At 35.9% G+C, this 18,166-nt stretch overlaps 1 protein-coding gene across 1 annotated transcript; it reads left to right on the forward strand.

Annotated features, from left to right (window-relative positions):
- Positions 1-5,360, forward strand: LOC136819233 (uncharacterized). The gene is made up of 8 exons (XM_067075450.1): positions 1-177; positions 407-772; positions 910-1,270; positions 3,543-4,115; positions 4,230-4,304; positions 4,428-4,619; positions 4,779-4,841; positions 4,981-5,360. Exons 1-8 carry the CDS (start codon positions 103-105, stop codon positions 5,358-5,360), a joined length of 2,085 nt encoding a protein of 694 aa, XP_066931551.1. The 5' UTR covers positions 1-102.
- Positions 5,361-18,166: the final 12,806 nt, after the last annotated feature.

Here is an 18,166-nt window from a genome sequence, read left to right on the forward strand (position 1 = left end):
TAGCAATTTTTTGTGTTCCGCAAGAGATACACAATTTGTATTAAACAGTGTAGAATACAGATTGGATTTTTATGTGCAGAAGAATTTTTTGCAATTTTCAAGATGTCATCACACCCGTCAAGACAGCTGAATTCTAGGGCAATTATTGATTCCTTACAGAGCAACATCATGCCTTTGGTAAGAAATGAATATTTTATATTTCAATTAAAATTCCGAGAAATGTAACTTATGGAAAAACTTTTTGTCTTAAATGGTAGACTTCCAAGTGATTTCTGTGCAAGAAATTGGGTTGACGTGAAGGAATGTTTCAAAATTTAAAACAAATTATGCTGCGCTTTTTATGCTAAGTTCTCTTCTACAAATTTAAACTTAACTTTGCAATAACTTCTTACTTTTTTTAATTTAGATAAAAAAAACCGATGGTGTTCTAGCACGTCGTGCCATTTTCGCAGACGAGGATAAACTATCCATTTGTAATGTCCGTTTCATTCTTGATGAACTGCTAGCAAATATGAAAATAAAATTCTTCATTTCGTGCGTCTCTGGAACTCAATCCAACCCGAAAAAGCGTGGAGAAACAAGACCACAAGATCCCTTCCGTGCTTGTATCAATTTTTTCATCTGTTATGAAAAATCTATCATCCAGGAACATGAAATTTTTCAGGGATTTCATAACGCTACCGACACCAAATTTGAAAATAAGCCGATGGTGACCAAATCTTCTACCAATGATAGAGAGTCAATATTCAGAATGCTGCAACAAACTGTTAAAGTGAGAAAAATTTCATCTATTATTTCCGTTAACTCAAATTTACAAATTTTATATTTCAGCGGCAGACCTAAAACTTTTAGCAAGGAATTAGAACCGAATTTTTGATATTTTTAATCATTTTTTTGCCTTTGTTTTAGGATCACAATAGCAAATGCATCCAAACACTCATACATGACAGCCTGTTCCACTGCTTTGAAAAAGCTAATCCTACAATGCCTTGTGATATGGTTGACGAGACTGTTCGTGCCCAACGTCAGGAAGTGTGTCGTCTTCACTGCTGTGATATCCGGATTGCAGAATCATTTTCCAACGCCAGCAAAAATCTGACAAAATCTAAACTTGTCCATATTTATGACGGTATGGGGACATTAGACGAGGATCTTCCTGAGGCACCGCCATCATCAAACCTATCGAAGGCGGCAGACAAAATATCTGAATTGATGAAGAAGCTTAACTATCGATTGTACCGTGGCATGGTTTATTTCAAACCTGAAGAAGGTAACTTAATTATTAGGCACTTTGAAATTGTTTCATGGCTGTGAATTTCGTAAATTTTTAGGAGTAATTGAATAATTTCAACATAACGTTTTTCTTGATATTAAAAAGTAGCTCAACTGTTAGTAGTCCATTTCATAGACCGTTAGACCGCCAGTAGGCCGTCTCATTTATGAGCATTTGTACTGGCAGACCGTAGGCCGTTAATTTTAGACTTTCAAAAGGTGTTCTTTTGGTTATTTTCATCTATGACTGTTTTTAGAATTCTTTGAAAAGTAGCTCAACTGTTAGTAGTCCATTTCATAGACCGTTAGACCGCCAGTAGGCCGTCTCATTTATGAGCATTTGTACTGGCAGACCGTAGGCCGTCAATTTTAGACTTTCAAAAGGTGTTCTTTTCGTTATTTTCATCTATGACTGTTTTTAGAATTCTTTGAAAAGTAGCTCAACTGTGGTAGTCCATTTCATAGACCGTTAGACCGCCAGTAGGCCGTCTCATTTATGAGCATTTGTACTGGAAGACCGTAGGCCGTCAATTTTAGACTTTCAAAAGGTGTTCTTTTCGTTATTTTCATCTATGACTGTTTTTAGAATTCTTTGAAAAGTAGCTCAACTGTGGTAGTCCATTTCATAGACCGTTAGACCGCCAGTAGGCCGTCTCATTTATGAGCATTTGTACTGAAAGACCGTAGGCCGTCAATTTTAGACTTTCAAAAGGTGTTCTTTTGGTTATTTTCATCTATGACTGCTTTTAGAATTCTTTGAAAAGTAGTTCAACTGTGGTAGTCCATTTCATAGACCGTTAGACCGCCAGTAGGCCGTCTCATTTATGAGCATTTGTACTGAAAGACCGTAGGCCGTCAATTTTAGACTTTCAAAAGGTGTTCTTTTCGTTATTTTCATCTATGACTGTTTTTAGAATTCTTTGAAAAGTAGCTCAACTGTAGTAGTCCATTTCATACACCGTTAGACCGCCAGTAGGCCGTCTCATTTATGAGCATTTGTACTGGAAGACCGTAGGCCGTCAATTTTAGACTTTGAAAAGGTGTTCTTTTCGTTATTTTCATCTATGGCTGTTTTTAGAATTCTTTGAAAAGTAGCTCAACTGTAGTAGTCCATTTCATAGACCGTTAGACCGCCAGTAAGCCGTCTCATTTATGAGCATTTGTACTGGCAGACCGTAGGCCGTCAATTTTAGACTTTCAAAAGGTGTTCTTTTCGTTATTTTCATCTATGACTGTTTTTAGAATTCTTTGAAAAGTAGCTCAACTGTGGTAGTCCATTTCATAGACCGTTAGACCGCCAGTAGGCCGTCTCATTTATGAGCATTTGTACTGGCAGACCGTAGGCCGTCAATTTTAGACTTTCAAAAGGTGTTCTTTTCGTTATTTTCATCTATGACTGTTTTTAGAATTCTTTGAAAAGTAGCTCAACTGTGGTAGTCCATTTCATAGACCGTTAGACCGCCAGTAGGCCGTCTCATTTATGAGCATTTGTACTGGAAGACCGTAGGCCGTCAATTTTAGACTTTCAAAAGGTGTTCTTTTCGTTATTTTCATCTATGACTGTTTTTAGAACTCTTTCAAAAGTAGCTCAACTGTGGTAGTCCATTTCATAGACCGTTAGACCGCCAGTAGGCCGTCTCATTTATGAGCATTTGAACTGAAAGACCGTAGGCCGTCAATTTTAGACTTTCAAAAGGTGTTCTTTTGGTTATTTTCATCTATGACTGTTTTTAGAATTCTTTGAAAAGTAGCCCAACTGTGGTAGTCCATTTCATAGACCGTTAGACCGCCGGTAGGCCGTCTCATTTATGAGCACTTGTACTGGAAGACCGTAGGCCGTCAATTCTAGACTTTTCATGGACTTGAGACGGATTGAAAACATACTAATTTTTCCAATTTTCTTTTTTAGCTCTTTCCTAAAATCAAGATTGACTACGATTTCATCGAGGTGAAGAACAATACATATCTAAAACTTTCAAGTCGAGCATACGTCAGTTGCCCCTTTACCGATGACGAGTTTGGCGTCATAAGTCCACGCAGCTTTCACGATTTTGATCCCTATCGGACGAATTGCCACGGAGGTTTCATGGCTTCAGCAATCGAGCATTGGTTTCCAATGTTAGAAGACCAAGTCAAATTGGCCCACAGAATTTACCAATGCCTACTTTGCTTTCAGCTACCAGACAAGACAAGAAAGCTAACACTAATTGGAAAAATCGACTCAGGCAAAACGTCAATTATGAACTTCTTTTCCGCATTAATACCCGAAGAAAAGATCTCCATTTTGACAAAGGAAACCACGTTTGGTCTGTCCATGATAACCGATGATACAGAGCTGCTTTATGTTGATGAATGGACGCGTGAGATGACACCCCCAGACATTGCAAAAATGCTGTTCCAAAATGGCCGGTTTCCTCAAGCCATCAAGTTCAAGTCACCAAAGATGAGAAAGATGGAAGCTGGTGTCTTCTTGACATGTAATGCGATGCCAAAATTTGGTAAAGAACAAGAGGCTGTGGAAAGGAGATTGGCAATGTTTCATACCCGACCACTTGAAAATATAGACCCCTCTGCACCATCTTGGATTAAGTCTAATGCGATGAACTGCCTAACATACTTAGTAAACCTAATCAATTCAAACCTCGACGTCTTGGACGAAGATGATCTTTCTTACACTTTACCTAAAGACGTAAGATGTGCAAACACCATGCTAATGGACAAGATAGACGAAAAGAAACTTGATGCTATTCAAAAGTGCGTTGTCGACAAAGATAAGTCCGTTGAACTTGCCCAACCATTGACTGGATATGACATCTTTCGAATTGAAAAACCATGCGATGACGGTAATTACATTTTCTACCTTTTCAAACTTTCAATATCCTGGGAGAAGATTCTATTCGCAAAGGGAACTACTAAAGCTATAAGATGAAACTTAAAGTACTTTTTTTCTTCTTCAGATCAATCAAAACAACCTGACGTGGATAATGAAAGTGATGTGGACATGTCAAAGTCTATCACTTTGAAAACGAATGGTAAGGATTGGCTCCCTTTTATTTATCAAGTTTCTAAGTATCTAATTGACCATTGATCCGCGAATGGTTTTGCATATTTTAGCCTTGCCAAATTTAATAGCGTCTATTCTTTCCTCTTCTTAGATAAAGTTGACAGTGACGCACTCATTGGTTTCATTTCGTCATCTACCGAACAAGACTCCGATATAGAACCTCCTCGGAAACGAGCCCGTCACAGATGGATCGGAAGTCCAGTTCCAACAGAAGAACCAGAGACGGCTACAATCAAAGATCTTCTGAACAGCCTTGTTGAACGTGTTTCAGATCTTCAAAATGGTGAGCACATTAATTTTTCTTGTACGGTCATTAATACCAACATTTTTACCCTTAACTACCAGGTTTATGGTGATTTTGTTTATTTGGCTAAAGAATCAACTCATTTTTATTGTGCATGAGTTTTGATTTAAAGGTTCTCTTCTTCTTCATTTTGATCAGGTGACGTCATGGCATCACCAAGTACGTCTGAAAAAGCAAACAATATGGGTACTACATTGAATGGTAAGAGAATACTTGTTCTATTTTTTTTGCATTTTCTTTACCAGTTGCCTGAGCCAGCGAAAGATCTTTTATCAGCCTAAAATCAAAGCATAACAACTTGTGGTTTAAATAAGTGACAAAAGGTTTTTCCCTTTTTCAGTGGTCGAAAGCCCCATCAAGCGTAAAGATTTCATCAAATCGTGTAAACGCTTCAAGATCGAGGCCGTCAACCAGCTCGAATACTGGCAATGCGTAAAGCACTATCTGTTCAACAATCTTGGGTTCAAACGTTTGCATGATCCTGTCGCACATTCTTTGTTCCGTACAAATGAAAAGTACGTTGCATCCTTAAAATCACCAAGACCACCAATCATAGCAAATCCATTTGAAGATGCAGCCTTTCTGGTTCTAAGTAAGCCGAGAATGAGTTTTGATTTCCCGGGGTTTTTCCGGAGATATCCATCGTGTATGAGAAAAATAAAGGAGATTAGAGATGAACTCAACATTCGGATCACCACACCAAATGCTCAAAAGTTTTGAAATTTAAGTAATTTTTACTAAAATAGTGCTAGAAAAAAAAAGCTTTTCTTGTCTTTTGATGCTTTTTTACCTTCCCTTCAACTCTGGAATCTTAAATTCGACGGTCTTACGGTCTTCCTATAGAAACTCTCATAAAATCACCGGGCTACCCCTGGTCTACTGGTCTACAGAATGGTCTTCATTTTCAAAAGAGTATAAATGGAATTTGAGTTAGGACTTTGAAACTTTTGATGATTTTTCATCTTCCCTTTGACTCTGTAATCTCAAATTTGACGGTCTTACGGTCTTCCAATAGAAACTCTCATAAAATCACCGGGCTACCCCTGGTCTACTGGTCTACAGAATGGTCTTCATTTTCAAAAGAGTATAAATGGAATTTGAGTTAAGACTTTGAAACTTTTGATGATTTTTCATCTTCCCTTTGACTCTGTAATCTCAAATTTGACGGTCTTACGGTCTTCTAATAGAAACTGTCATAAAATCACCGGGCTACCCCTGGTCTACTGGTCTACAGAATGGTCTTCATTTTCAAAAGAGTATAAATGGAATTTGAGATAGGACTTTGAGATTTTTGATGATTTTTTATCTTCCCTTTGACTCTGTAATCTCAAATTTGACGGTCTTACGGTCTTCCAATAGAACCTCTCATAAAATCACCGGGCTACCCCTGGTCTACTGGTCTACAGAATGGTCTCCATTTTCAAAAGAGTATAAATGGAATTTGAGTTAGGACTTTGAAACTTTTGATGATTTTTTATCTTCCCTTTGACTCTGTAATCTCAAATTTGACGGTCTTACGGTCTTCCAATAGAAACTCTCATAAAATCACCGGGCTACCCCTGGTCTACTGGTCTACAGAATGGTCTCCATTTTCAAAAGAGTATAAATGGAATTTGAGTTAGGACTTTGAAACTTTTGATGCTTTTTTACCTTCCCTTCGACTCTGGAATCTTAAATTCGACGGTCTTACGGTCTTCCTATAGAAACTCTCATAAAATCACCGGGCTACCCCTGGTCTACTGGTCTACAGAATGGTCTTCATTTTCAAAAGAGTATAAATGGAATTTGAGTTAGGACTTTGAAACTTTTGATGATTTTTCATCTTCCCTTTGACTCTGTAATCTCAAATTTGACGGTCTTACGGTCTTCCAATAGAAACTCTCATAAAATCACCGGGCTACCCCTGGTCTACTGGTCTACAGAATGGTCTTCATTTTCAAAAGAGTATAAATGGAATTTGAGTTAAGACTTTGAAACTTTTGATGATTTTTCATCTTCCCTTTGACTCTGTAATCTCAAATTTGACGGTCTTACGGTCTTCTAATTGAAACTCTCATAAAATCACCGGGCTACCCCTGGCCTACTGGTCTACAGAATGGTCTTCGTTTTTAAAAGAGTATAAATGGAATTTGAGTTAGGACTTTGAAACTTTTGATGATTTTTTACCTTCCCTTTGACTCTAGAATCTCAAATTCGACGGTCTGATGGTCTTCCTATAGAAACTCTCATAAATCCACCGGGCTACTCCTGGCCTACTGGTCTACAGAATGGTCTTCGTTTTTAAAAGAGTGTCAATTCAATTTAGGTTAACACTTTGAAAATTTGATGATTTTTTACCTTCCCTTTGACTTTGGAATCTCAAATTTGACGGTCTTACGGTCTTCCTATAGAAACTCTCATAAAATCACCGGGCTACCCCTGGTCTACTGGTCTACAGAATGGTCTTCGTTTTCAAAAGAGTATAAATGGAATTTGAGTTAGGACTTTGAAACTTTTGATGATTTTTTACCTTCCCTTTGACTCTAGAATCTCAAATTCGACGGTCTGATGGTCTTCCTATAGAAACTCTCATAAATCCACCGGGCTACTCCTGGCCTACTGGTCTACAGAATGGTCTTCGTTTTTAAAAGAGTGTCAATTCAATTTAGGTTAACACTTTGAAAATTTGATGCTTTTTGCCACTTATTTGAATTTAGAATCTCAAAATTGTCGGTCTGATGGTCTCCCCATAGAAACTCTCATAAATCAACCGGGCTACCCCTGGCCTACTGGTCTACAGAATGGTCTTCATTTTAATAAGAATATAAATTGAATTTGAGTTAGGACAGTGAAATTTTAATGCTTTTTTACTTTCTCTTTGACTTTGAAATCTTAAATTTGACGGTATTACGTCAAAATCACCGGTCTACTCGTGGTGCTGGACTACAGAATGGTCTTCGGTTTTTGAAACATTTCGGATTGGGTTTAAATAATCAAGAAACATTCTTTTTATTTTGACTTTTTCTTTTTCTTTTTCCTTACTATAAAATCTTCCACCTCCACTGTCACACTAGTCCTTTTGGTTTTCCTTTTCAATAATTTCTCCTCTTCTCCACTTTTTCGTTCTTCATCCGAAGATATCACAATAACGTCGGGCTCTGAAAATAAAAAGATAAAACACGAGTCATGTTATGTCCAAAACTTAACCTTTAAGACATAAAAAAGGACGAAATTGAAAACGAGCTTGTAAGAAAAAATCAAAAGGGTCACCTTTTGGCTTTGGTCCATATAGCCTGACCATAGTTGATTGGCTAAAACAGGTACAATTTTGCTTTAGCATTTCCTCCTCTTTCCTCTTTTGTGCATCTGCCATTTTCTCGGAAAGGACAAGTAAAGTGTGTAATATTTCCATCTTCAGTGGTCCTTTTAACAGGTCCAGAAATATAACCCGAATTGGAAAACTACCGGTACACAAGAAATCGGGGAAAGTTATGGTACTCTTACCTTATAGAGAGAGGAAGTAAAATGGTGTAATGGTCTATAGAACGGTCTTCACTTTAAAAAAAAATGGTATTGACCTCTATTGGAAATACTTAAATTAGTTTGAAATTTTTTTACAGCTCTAATTTTGCAATTTTGACGGTCTCTGAATAAGAGATTTTAAATTTTTCCAACTAAACATATCAAAATATTTAATAAACTGGCATAGAAGGGAAGATTTAAAATTGAAACATTCAAAATTATTTCAAGCATTATCAATGAAATTTTCAAAATGAAAAACACGATTTAAAAAATTTTAAAAAATATATATTTTAAGTAAATTTACAAGTCTGTGCCCTACGACATAATGTTGCACCCTGTCTTGACGAATGAAATGAGAATTCAGGATCAGCCAGAATCTTTGACCATGCACACCCATATTTCTGAATTCCTAATTTCAAAAATTTATCTTCTGTTGAAGAAAATGCTACTTTTTTCTGGCGTTGACCTTTTGTTTTGATTCGATTGCTTTGTGTAACAGAGTCTGATTGTGTGATATTAAAGTGCGGGGCTTGAAGAGTCGATGTATCCAGAATTTCTGTAATTTTTGATAGAGCATTTCTTGATGGAGTCTCATCGGTTAATTTTTCCATTACTTGTTTCCCTTTCGATGCAACATCTCTAGATTGAAGTTTTTGGTAGTGGACTCGCGCGACAAACGAGGTATGTTTTTGGTCTTGAGAGAGAACATGCTGCTCTTCGACTGTCAATTTCGCTGCGCTTTCCGTTTCAATGATCTGTCGATATCTAGTTGGATTGATGTACTTTCCAATAGCTTGAAAAACTAACCTTCCAAAGACGTCACTTAGACGTGAAAGTTGCGTTCCGTTCCTAGTAATTAGAAGATAGTCACATGTCGGATTCATTCTTGATCTAATACATTTGATGTATCCATTGACAATATCTAAGACTTGTTTTGTAAAAATTAAGGTGTCGAAACCGTACTTTTCCATAGTTTTGGTCGATCATTCCATTTTGGTCAACATTTTCGATCATTTCTACAGTCAGATATTGAAAAGTCATAGGTCTAGTAGCTTTTACCATAAGGAACAGAACTGCAGTGAGAAACCCAGTACAAAATGATAAATCGTGTGACGATGGACGAAAGTCCTTAGTTGAGGTACTAAGTAAAATTTGTGTAAATCTTTCGGCATGATGAGGAATAACTGATTGCATATCTTCTAGGCTTGCCCAGCAATCTATCTTAGACAAGTAATCAACACTGAGCAAAATGTTCCACTCACATCGCATTTTTCGAGCAAGCGTTTTTTTAACACGGTCAATATAAATCTCTGATACCACATATGTTTCGTTAAGTGCTGTGCTGTTCATTCTCCTAAAATCTAGAACATGCGACAAGGAGTTCATATATCCTATTAAACCAGCATAGCCAACACACCAATCCTTTTTTAAGTATTCAATAAAGTCTGAGATAGAAGAAATTGAACCGACACAATAATCTACGATGGTTAGTGGTATGTCCCACTCAGGGTAGCAATCTTGACAGCAAAATTTTAAAAACTTTAAAACTCTGCAACTAACTTGGCTTGACTGTTTATAGCTTTTAGAGCCACCGACGGCACTACACAGCCATGATTTAAAAGAAATGTCAAATGAACAGTCTCGATTGAAAGATGGTATATCCTTAGTCCTACTCCGCTTCGTTCTTTTTAGGGTTGTAGATGTCACAACCTGCTTCGGTAAAACATCCTCTACATTTGGCTTTTCGTCAAAAAAATAATACCACCCATGCCTCTGATAAACATGCTTCCTGCAACCTCGTTTTGATTGGTACGATTCACTGTCACAACTCTTTACAGGGCAATTAAATAACCCATCTCTATCTGGAACCAAACTCAAGCGTTTTGGTTTAGAAGCAGCTCCTACAGCGTCTTTCCAAATTTTCTTTGATAAAAGTTTCTTTGGCATTCCTTTTCCACGCACAATATACAAATAAAACCAATCTCGACCGAATTCACTCATTCGAAGAAAAAAAATTGCATAAACTTGTAAAAAGTAGCAAAAGCACCCCGATTTGTATTCAAAACAAAGAAAATCCGGGGACATCCTATCACTTATAAATTCTGAATATGAATTAGCATAATTTAACAAAACTTACATATTAACCAATCTCTATCCAGTAAACGGGTCAGTCGTTTGTACCCCCAGTCTTTCTTCAAAATGAAATCATAAGAACGAAAAGACTCTCTCAATATAGACACCCCCTTGAAACTTCAAAAAATGCAGCTGAAATTACTAATCTCAGCTCTTTAAAACGGAGGTACTCGATGGGAAATTTCTTATAAATAAATGGGAACTACAAAGCCCACTAAAACCCCCTAATTTTCTCAAGCAATCAAGCTTTTAAAACGAGACTCTGACAATATCCAGGGTGTGAAGAGATGTAATACAGTTTATTTGAAGAACATATTTCAAAACAGTCCTAATTCGTCCCCTTTTTGGTCAGTAAAATGCTCATCCAAAATAAACGGAGTAACGTTAGGTAAAAGAGTACGAAAGAGATTCCGAATAGTGAATTCATTATCATAATCTTGATCAGAAAATTGACAACGAATTGATGTTTGATAAAATATCTATATTTCGAGCATAACTTCACTCATCTTTCAGGATTGTAAAATGTAAAATTACAAAGTTGCTACTTATGTGAAAAATTGGAAAAAAAAAAAAAATGTGCTAATTGACTGAAACCTATTTTAAACAATGGCCTAAAAGCCTCTAGAGAATTATACCTTTTTTAACTACTTTTTATTACGACCTTGTCTTTTAACCATTTTACAATTTTAATAGCCTTCAATTAGCACATTTTTTTTTTTTTTCCAATTTTTTTCCAATTTTTCACATAAGTAGCAACTTTGTAATTTTACATTTTACAATCCTGAAAGATGAGTGAAGTTATGCTCGAAATATAGATATTTTATCAAACATCAATTCGTTGTCAATTTTCTGATCAAGATTATGATAATGAATTCACTATTCGGAATCTCTTTCGTACTCTTTTATTTGAAGTTATCAGCTGGTAATGGTTTTTAACGTTAGGTAAAATACGCTTATTCAAAGATTTTCTTATAAATGACAATAATTTCGACAGGAACGAAAACGACCTCATTAGATGCTCTCAAAGGACCTTTTATTTTCTTTCGATTTCTAGTGAAAAAGGAATAAAAAAGTCCTTAATTGAAACACAGAAAGGAACGTTTGTAACAATTTAATTGAATACCTAAGCGAATATACTACAATCTCCTTTGAGACGCCTTGTACCTTTAAATGTGTTCCCATCCTTAAAAATGGCAGATATACATTTGGGAAATTAAAAAATACAGTTGATTTCGACTTGAACAAAGGGAACAGAATTATTATGAAACGTATAAAACGACTGGAAGAATCCGGTGTTCCAGCCTTATAGATACCCCGGCTAGCTACGCAGAAACTTGCGTAGCGAGAAAACAATTTATCAAGCAACAAAAAACTCTCAAAACGAAATCAACTCAAAATGAAAAACTTTCAATACACAAATCCACTCACATTTTTTTTCTCAAGAATTATTTTGATCGGGAAAAAATTATATATAATTGCAATATTGACACTTTTCTTTTGTTTGGAGTTAGTGCACAAAGGTTTCTAAACGACTAAAATTGTTCCCTTCATTACTTTTTGTTTTATTTCTAATATGTATGAATTAGTCGTCTAGCTTGCTAGACTAATATCATTTTGAGTTTGACCTTTCAGCCTTAGTTTTAATAAAATCTAGCTAGGCCTTGTCTCGGTGACCATAGAGTTTTAAATCCACTTGGAGATATCTCTCTTCTATACTACTATAATGTTGAAATGAAATGAAAATCATGTAATTTCGGGACAAATATTGAATGCCAGGATTGCAGAATCATTGCCGCATTACATTACATTTCTTTTTCCTCATGTCGATCTTCAATGAAAATTCATCATAAGTGGTCAAACACCCTTAAAGATTTAGCCAAAACCTCTGGGAAATAAATTCGGCCAGGGGGTGTTTTGATTGTAGCAAATTAATCGAAGTTCATGCTCTCAAGCTGGCCACATTCAATTCGGAAAATTGCATAGAACAGTAAAGCTGCAAAATTCCGCAATTTTGCAACTCTTGCCTTCGAACCAAGAATGGGGTTTCAAAATCACGTGCAATTTGTAGAACAATACAACAGCAAACTTTTCTCTGTAGGATTTTAATTTCCTTCGCAGGGATGTTCCTCCATCATCCTTGACATGAGGGTACTTTTTCTGCTCAAAAAGGGCTACTTTGTTCAAGGATGACTCTGTTGACTTCTAGTTGTTGTTGACGATAGACATTGACAGTTTCTCGAAGAGTAGTTTTGGCTTGGTCACCAGATGACTTGACAGGTCTTTAACAGAGCACATGATAAGTTTCTGATGCTTAACGTGGATAGAAGTTTCTTGCCACAAGTAGCAAGACAATTTGGAGACAATTTCAAACGACTATTATCTTTAATTGTGCCATGCCCCATGAAACTTATTGGACTTATTATATGATACAGTATGTAAATACGTATTGATATACAGTTAAACGAAATTGATATCTTCCATGTAGCGATTCATTCGATTACCGATGACTTTGTAGATTTTACTGATAACAGTAGATTTGTTTACCAATAGATTGGTTTATGTCGTAGAAATCTCTATCCATAATTGTTTTTCCAATGGAAATTTACCGGTATATACATTGGTAAAAAGTTTACCAGTAAAAACTTATTGGTAAGTGGCTAGCCTAGTATATCCCAGAACTGTAAACACGTTTACACTTTTTTACGAGACAACTTTTGAGTTCACTTGCAGTCCTCTAATGCCTGCCAATCATGTTTTTTTTTCTCGAGTTTTCATTAGATGAACAGTTTGTTCTAACACATACAGATCAATCTGCGAAAGTTTACACATCGATGGTTTACATTTATGGGGAATTTTTTGACTAACTTTCTTAATATACTATTAATCTTAAACAAAATTAGAATACCATACTTTTTTGTGAGTTTTGTGAGTCAACATTGAAATTTCTCAGTAAATATGTGAGAGTCTTATAAATGTTGGCTATTTTCAAATCTTTCTTCCTAGGTGGGAACAAAGAAAAAAGATCCTGAAAGATCTTAAAATCGTTATTTTATAAAACATTAGAATTTCTTATAAATTTCGTCACGAACATCACTTGCCTCGTTTTGAAATTATTGCCATGGTAGTTAACTCCCAGTGGATTTTATTAAAACTACTTTCTATTTATAGAAAAATTATTTAATTTCTCAAGAAACATAATCACCATGGTAATTGTTTGAATACGAGGCAAGTGATGTTCGTGACGTAATTTATGAAAAGGTCTATATGATTAAAATTTAATGAAAAGTTAACAGCTTGTTGGACCTACCTCGGAGGTCCTTTAAATTCGTCCGTCCATCTGTTACCAGCTTTTCTCGGGATTGGCTCGTTAGTTTTTTCTGATTTCTGATTTAAAGATGCGTATTAGCAATGCCCAAAACACGACCGAGTTCGAGTTGTGAGAAAATTCTTTTTGCGGCCGAAAATGCCGGAAATATTCCGGAAATCGCCGTTTTTGCAGATTTTTATTGGACTTTTTCCTAATATTTCTTTGTTTTTCTCACACAAAAATATTGTTGATAACAATGCCCACCATCAAGCATGATTTGATTATCAATAAAACTGATATTTGCAATCGAAACTTTCTATTTCTTTTTTCCCTCTTCCCCCATCAACAATCAATGATGAAATTTAATGTGTTATGCATTTTCGCTAAATGTTTTATTTTCTTTTTCCAGGCTATAAAATTAATACGGTACGGCATTTAGTGTAAGCTATGTCTAGTTTAACCTTCGTTCGTTTGTTCGTTTAGGGTTTTCTAGACTTTGTGCAAAATTGATTCATTATTTTATTTCTATTTTTTACATAGTTATGCAAAATGGTAATCCTTAAAAGGTGCGACTTCAAGATTTTTAAAAGACAAATTTTTAGTCAAATTTGGGCCAAATTTCGTATTTGTGGAAGCTGTTTCATTCAGTTTTATCTTTAATGTAATAGAGTTATCTTTACAGGAAAGAAAGGATTGTTTTTGTTTAAGCGCAAAACCCCTTGGGGCTCCTTAGCTCTAAAACATCGGAAAGCCAACGTGAAACAAGTTGCATCATGTCTTCAAGCTTACGCATTTTTTGTTCGAACATTTTTATTTTCATTTAGCATGTTTCCAACTACCTATATCAGGTAGGTCCATTCAACATGCTGCTTGTTTTATTGAGGTGAAAATTTCAATTTTTACTCATATTTGAGGAGCAATTCAAATTTTCAACATCCGCCTTGCTTGGGTTTCATCAAAATCCGAGACCTCCTAAATGTAGGGGGGCTAGAAACTATGAAAGGAGAATTAAACACTTGATCTTCAAACCAGATGGCAGTCGATGAAAAAAAAAATTAGGAAATTATTGAAGTTAAGGAATACCATTTGATAATTCATAATATGCACCATTGTAAGTTTAACATTATCGATGTAATATCCATTAGATGCCCTTTTACTTCTTCAATTATATCTCTCGCCTCAAACTAATTCACAAAATTATGTATAATCTTGCTCGCTTTCCCACCCGATACGTCAGTAAGCTGTTCTTGCGTTGAGTCAGAAGACATTATATTTCCTAAATTGTATTGTAGCACCTCTCAAGTAACTGGGATCAGTCTTGAGACAATATCTTTGCAGTTCAATTGTTTACCAGTTTTCGGTTGTAGTTGTTAGTCGACGTGATTAACCAGTATGGTACAGCGATATTGCTGGTATGGTGGATTGTTTTGGATGTATAAGAATAGAAGATATCAGAGATATTTCGTGTGGTTAATCAGAGCTGCGTGTTTTGCACGAGGGTTCTGCTCTTTGTCAACTTTGGATAACAGATGTGGTACCGTCTTCCCTTATTTTGATGTTTCTTCGTGACTAAATACACTATGCTATTTTCTTAATTAGTTTGAATATTTAAGTCCCAAACAAAGCTGTCTGCAACACAAGTATCACCCGAAGGGCGGATAACTTGTCCTTCGTCCCGCATAGTAAAACGCAATAGTACACCCCTGTCTCACAAAGCTGGTGGCCACTTTCTTACCAGCGTGATAGAATGAACAGTCTGGATGTGAAAAGGGTAGGAAAACCGTATCATTATTTTATGCTGGGGATTTCAAATTCTATGTTTAAAGTAAAAGAAGTCAAGTTTGAGATGGTAACTTAGCGTCGACCAAAAATTCTTGATAACTTTCCGAGATAAAGGTCAAAATTGTTCAAATAGGTGGGAATATCGGCAGGCTATGGAAAGGTTTCGCTCCAATACCTGGTTTTTTATTACTCTACGTTTAGTCGAAATAGGGAGCGTCAGGCTAGCGTAGGGTTTGAGAAAAGAGGACGGGAAATGGCCCATATTCATGTAAAAAAACTAGGTTTGATGCTAGCGTTAGCTGCAGCATCATAGGCGACCATTTTAATAGCCTGCGTTTAGTTCTAAATAAGAATGTACACTTCTGAAAAGTGATTTAAACCAGTTTATTTGTACAAAAAATGTTTCATGTTTTCATTCGTTGTCACTTCTTTTGTTGCTTTGAGATAGCCAAAACAGTGACTAAATCTCTTTGGGTCTTATGCGATTTTCGTTTCGGATTTTCATGTTTGATTTGTGAGACATTAAAAAGAAATTGTAAGAATTGAGTTTTTTCGAAACATCATCGGTTTAATGTTTCGCGTTTTTTACTTTTCAGGCTTTTAAGGGATTCTGAACAAGAATTTCGAAAGATGGAAAATGTTTGGTATTATTTGTACAACGCCATATTGATGTTTCATTGAATGGATTGAAATTTAATACATTAATTTAATTTTCAAGATATTTTATTTCAAAACTTTAATCTGGTGCTATTTATATTTTTCTTTCCTCTGCTAATATTTTGGACTAATATTGAGATAACTTTTCATCAAAGAAGTGTTAAACAGATGTTTCAGGCTAGATTTCAGACATATTACTACACTCCTAATGAAGTTCTCAAATGCTTTCATGCTGAGAACTGAAAATCTCGAAGTGTTTTTGGGACCCCTCTTATTACATGTGAACGGATAATGAACGCTATAAGGATGGATCGTTTAGGTCCGGGTTGAGGGTTTCGAGGAGGTTTTGTACGAGATTTATTTCTGTTTCAAAAGCGAGTGACGTCTATATCCATCAAGGATCTTTCATCAAGTAGATTTAGGATTGACCTTTGCGCAGCATCTTGATACATGGCTCGAATCTCCTTCCAAAGAAAGGGGCCAAGAAAGGGAGTGATTTAATCATAGAAATTTAAATCTAGCCCCTTTAGGACTTTAAGTGGCTTTATCCCGATTACTTATTCGGACCGGATAACCAACAACAGTATCCTAGGTACAGTCACATCACATATGACTCTTCAAGCAGAGAAATGGAAAGGGTTGAAAAATTTATATTTACCGTGATTGATCCGTCTCGTCGGTGATAAGAGCAACAATAATCTCTCTATTTCGAATTTCTAATCTACCTGTTTTTTCATTGATTTTTATCTTTTCTTATGTCTCTATGTGGATCATGAGTGCATACATTTACTTCTTGTTAAGAGAAAAATTAGGCTGATCAAGTGAAATGGAAAGAAATGGTAAAAGTAGTGTTTAGAATGTCAACTTTCCGGTACATCTCGTAGTGAAGCCATCAATTTTCTGTTGATTTTCAGCTGGGTAGTGTATGTATATAGTTGTAAAGCTTCTCTCGGACAAGTATGAAAGATCTAATCGTCCACTATGTTGACCTCGCACAGGAGGATAACATTTCCACTAGAATTCTTCTACAATGCAATGGCCGCCTGTTTCAGTGACCAGTGAAGGGGCAGCGAAGGAGGTGACAAAATCTATTGTTGACGATTCAAAAATTCATTCGGATATTTCTCAATTCAACTGGGAAGAATTTTTGGTTGATTTTCCAGCAGTGAACGGGTCTCATACGTGAGTGCAATTTGAGAGCAATGAACAAACTAATGAAAATGATGTCCCAACAATTAAATCCATTCAACCCATAATAACACGAGTTTACCCCCTCACATCCCGGTTTAACCTCTAACACCCCTGTCTTGGGCTGAGTTTGGAAATCCTCCGGGGTGGCTATGAGAGGAGTAAAATTTCACTGTGTTTGAATCTGAGATCTTATAAACTCATTGGGGTGAGAATTTTTAACTAAATTTTCACCGGGGAAGGAAAAACATTCCCTTTCAAGCAATAAGCATACTAGCGAATCTTGTTTTCCTAGAATTTTATAAAGTGTTGTTTGTTTGTTTGTTTTTAATTTTGACCGGGTTGACTTGTGTGATATACGATTATTGACCGGGCAAAAACCATGAATTTGCTAGTTTTGATCGGGGTAGAGAATTTCAATTAATTTGAACCTAGACTATTCGTTATCTTACGAGGGCTTAAAATTAAGCCATTTTTTGGCAATATTTTTCAGCGGGTTATCAACCGGGCGGGTTGAACAAGGGCGTTCTCTCATGATGATACTAAAAAAATTTCAAGGCACGTCTCTCACAGTATGTAGGGTTTTTTAGTCAACCGCAAACCTATAAACTTTCTTTCTTTAACTATACCTTGCTTTCGTTTATCAATAATTCTTATTATCTCGATGCTCTTTTGAAGGTAAGTGACGTTTCAAAATACTCCAACCACAAATTCATGTTCTCATATCAAAAATTCACAAATTGATTTTCTTACTTAAGACTTAAATGTGAGACTAGAGTCGAGTTTGACTTTGACAAATTTCGCTGGCTTAAAGTTATTTCAAGGACAAATTTTGATTAGCAGGGAGCAGTCCGTATAAAAAACCCTAGTCTGGGAGCCTTTTGTTGTAACTTTTTCGTTAACTCTTTCCTTTGTTAATAACATAAAACAAACATTGATTTGCTCGGTGTTTTTGATC

The sequence above is a fragment of the Clytia hemisphaerica genome, unplaced genomic scaffold (genome assembly GCF_902728285.1).
Source record: "Clytia hemisphaerica strain Z4C2 unplaced genomic scaffold, Clytia hemisphaerica genome assembly, whole genome shotgun sequence".
Classification (NCBI taxonomy): Eukaryota; Metazoa; Cnidaria; class Hydrozoa; order Leptothecata; family Clytiidae; genus Clytia; species Clytia hemisphaerica.

Coding starts and splice junctions, on each gene's coding strand:
- LOC136819233 (XM_067075450.1), top strand. CDS start 103: ATGTCATCACACCCGTCAAGACAGCTGAATTCTAGGGCAATTATTGAT. Junction 4,116..4,229: donor TGAAAAACCATGCGATGACG/GTAATTACATTT, acceptor TTTCTTCTTCAG/ATCAATCAAAACAACCTGAC. Junction 4,620..4,778: donor TGTTTCAGATCTTCAAAATG/GTGAGCACATTA, acceptor CATTTTGATCAG/GTGACGTCATGGCATCACCA.